Source organism: Frankliniella occidentalis, unplaced genomic scaffold (genome assembly GCF_000697945.3).
Source record: "Frankliniella occidentalis isolate FOCC.00 unplaced genomic scaffold, Focc_3.1 Scaffold2, whole genome shotgun sequence".
Classification (NCBI taxonomy): domain Eukaryota; kingdom Metazoa; phylum Arthropoda; class Insecta; order Thysanoptera; family Thripidae; genus Frankliniella; species Frankliniella occidentalis.
Window position 1 is genome coordinate 979,025 of NW_026267132.1, and position 2,802 is coordinate 981,826.

At 52.7% G+C, this 2,802-nt stretch overlaps 1 protein-coding gene across 1 annotated transcript in view; it reads right to left on the reverse strand.

Annotated features, from left to right (window-relative positions):
• Positions 1-2,098, reverse strand: part of LOC113213437 (trissin receptor-like) — a 6,661-nt gene extending 4,563 nt beyond the window's left edge. The window contains exons 1-3 of the mRNA XM_052263635.1: positions 1,943-2,098; positions 1,801-1,859; positions 665-824 (exon numbers count right to left, since the gene is read on the reverse strand). Of these exons, the coding sequence (XP_052119595.1) occupies positions 665-824; positions 1,801-1,859; positions 1,943-2,098 (375 nt within the window). The remainder of the gene's footprint in view (positions 1-664; positions 825-1,800; positions 1,860-1,942) is intronic.
• Positions 2,099-2,802: the final 704 nt, after the last annotated feature.

The following is a 2,802-nucleotide window of genomic DNA, read 5'->3' on the forward strand; positions in this document are numbered from 1 at the left end:
CCACCCCACCAGCCATCCTCCGCTCAGCTTCCAACAAGGCACTTGGTGTCGTTCGCTTAACCTCCAACTAGTTTCGGCGTGGTCACGCGAGCCTAAAGGTATTTGAAACCTGCTACACCACACGTCTTGTCAGGCAGGAGAAAACCTTCACTGGGCAAGGGCGCAAAAAAAAAACAACAAAACAGAGTTGGTATGCAAAAAGGAATGGATACACTGTAAATCTAGGGTGTCCAACAACTGTGCGACACAGAAAAAATTCATGACGTGAGTCGTAAAATTACAATTTGAAATTATACATTTAAGGTGGATTCAGAGTTCCCCAAAAGCGAGCGCGATTCTCACGCAAAGCGTGATTTTCACGCCCGGCGTGATTTTCACGCTTCCTAAGCTTCACGCAGCCAATCACGGATCGACTTTCATCACGCCGGGCGTGAAAATCACGCCGGGCGTGAATATCACGCCGGGCGTGAAAATCACACTTCGCGTAAGAATCACGCTCGCTTTTAGGGAACTCTGAATCCGCCTTAATGCGTGGAGAATTCGGGGCAGGTACGGGCGGGGACTGCGCGGCGCCCGGAGGTGAGGCAGCCCAAGCGGCGGCGGGTGCGATGGGCGGCCAGCCTCGCGGGCGCGGGCTCCGCGGGCGTAAGCTCACTCCACTCACCCGGAGGCGGCGCGGCGTCAGGATCTGCTTGCAGGTGATGGGGTGGATGATGGCGAAGTAGCGCTCCGTGCAGATCACCACTAGGATGAAGATCGACGCCGTGTAGCTCAGGCTGTGCACGAAGTGGTAGAGCTTGCACACCAGGTCGCCCAGCACCCAACTGCGAACACACGGAAAGCACACACCGACATGTAAAAGACGGCAAGAACGAAAACTATTAATTTTGTGAGAGGAGGGGTTGCCAATTTGTGGGGAACACACTATGGAACCCAACCCAACCCCCGATTCCGGATTCAGCGTTCCATCATACGTCAGGCGGGAAGGCGGCGGACATAGCGGCCGCTCGTAGAGCAGCCGTCGACCAGCATCAGTCTCTTCGCGACCAGGACGGCGGGGCAGTGCATCATTCCTGGACCGGCACGTCGACAGGCATGGGGAGGGGGAGGGTAGTTCCACTACTTCTTCTGAGGGAGGGAGAGAGAGACAGAGAGACAGAGTGAGGGAGGGAGGGAGGGAGAAAGGGAGAGGGGGGCAGAGAGAGAGAGAGAGAGAGAGAGAGAGAGAGAGAGAGAGAGAGAGAGATGGAGCGACTACTCGGCAAAATGGCACACGCCTCATTCGACGGCGCCTGGCCGCATTGTAGGTTGGGTCCGCGGGCCATAGCGGCAAAGGCGGGGGGGGGGGGGAGGGGGGCACACATGACTTACACGGCACTACTCTACTGGCTCGTTTGTAAAGCGCGCCCACATCAGTCGTCCGGCCCGGGACCCTTTGGGACTCCGACTCGCGGGGGGCGCCTTTCTCAACCTCCACCCCCTCCACCCTCGCCTTCACCCCCCCTTCCCCACTCTACCGCCCGCGGGCTCGCAGAGAAATGGGCCGCGAACAGCAGAGGCCGACCCACACGATAAAGAACGGAATAAGAACACCACCAGCCCAGCAGGCCCCGGAGGGCATTGTAATAGCGGGAGACAGACGAGGAGGCACGAGCCCTTCCAAAAGTACACGCAAGCAGCGAACACAGAGGACTTATGGTTATTCAGTCACGTTGAAAACCAACTGTTCTTTGACAGAGCCATGCATACATTGCTGACTTTTATTGAGGAAATCTTGAAACACCCAGAAAATAAACCCACAGGGAAAATAGACGACTAATAGACGTCTTTAAGATGTCTACAGATAGATGAAAGATGGTCTAATAGACGTCTAGCAAAGACGTCTAATAGATGATCTAAGTGCACACTTTCGTTCCTAAATTTAGACGTCTATCTTATATACATGAGTAGATGGCCCACTTTTTAAAGCATTTGCCTTGTCGAAAGTAAAAATGTTTGAACGACCAAGCAGCACAAGTTCTAGAACATGTGCCAAAAAACAAAGTCGGCTGTATGCAGTGTTCTTAAATTTTAACTCGTCCGTCTGAGATGATATCATTCCTTGATTTTAAAACTCCAACAGAATTACACAAACACAAACTTTGCGCGACTCGCGCCAAACTAGTTTCGTCACCCGCAGCCGCACACAAAAGGGGAGCCCACGATACATATGGATGGGCCGGACAACCCGACCCGCGCCAGTGAGTTTGGCTGAGTTGGGACCGTGCGGGCGAGCGTGCGAGAATTAGGCATTAATAAATAATAATTAATTGGTTCCAGCAGAGGTGCGGCACACAGCTGTGGTGGAGATGGATCGTAGTTTGACACACCCAGAAAAGCATACGTCCTCGTATAGATTGACTGCACTGGCAACATTCTTCTATGGGCTCCAGAATTGTTAGAATGGTACAAACGGTTACAATCCAAAGTTCGCACTACTGGAAGTATCAGCAGAAACATTTATGTAATCGAGTACGCCTCTATAAATGCAATTAAATTGGCATAAAAATAGCACATTTGCACACTAAATGGGGCGGGACAATTTGTGCACGTTGGCTATATGTGCCTTTGTGCAGTAGCACCTTTCTAAAGCCAGAGTATTTCATGAACGCCTTTGAAAGGCTTTAGATAGCACCTCTGTTTTTCCAGTGCTCCGGTCCCCTCTCCCACGCGCTGTCGACGCTCCATCTGCTCCGCCCCCGCGGGTCTCATAGACGACAAGGAGAACAGCAGGTGCATGTCTTTTCGGCAAACATGGGGTGC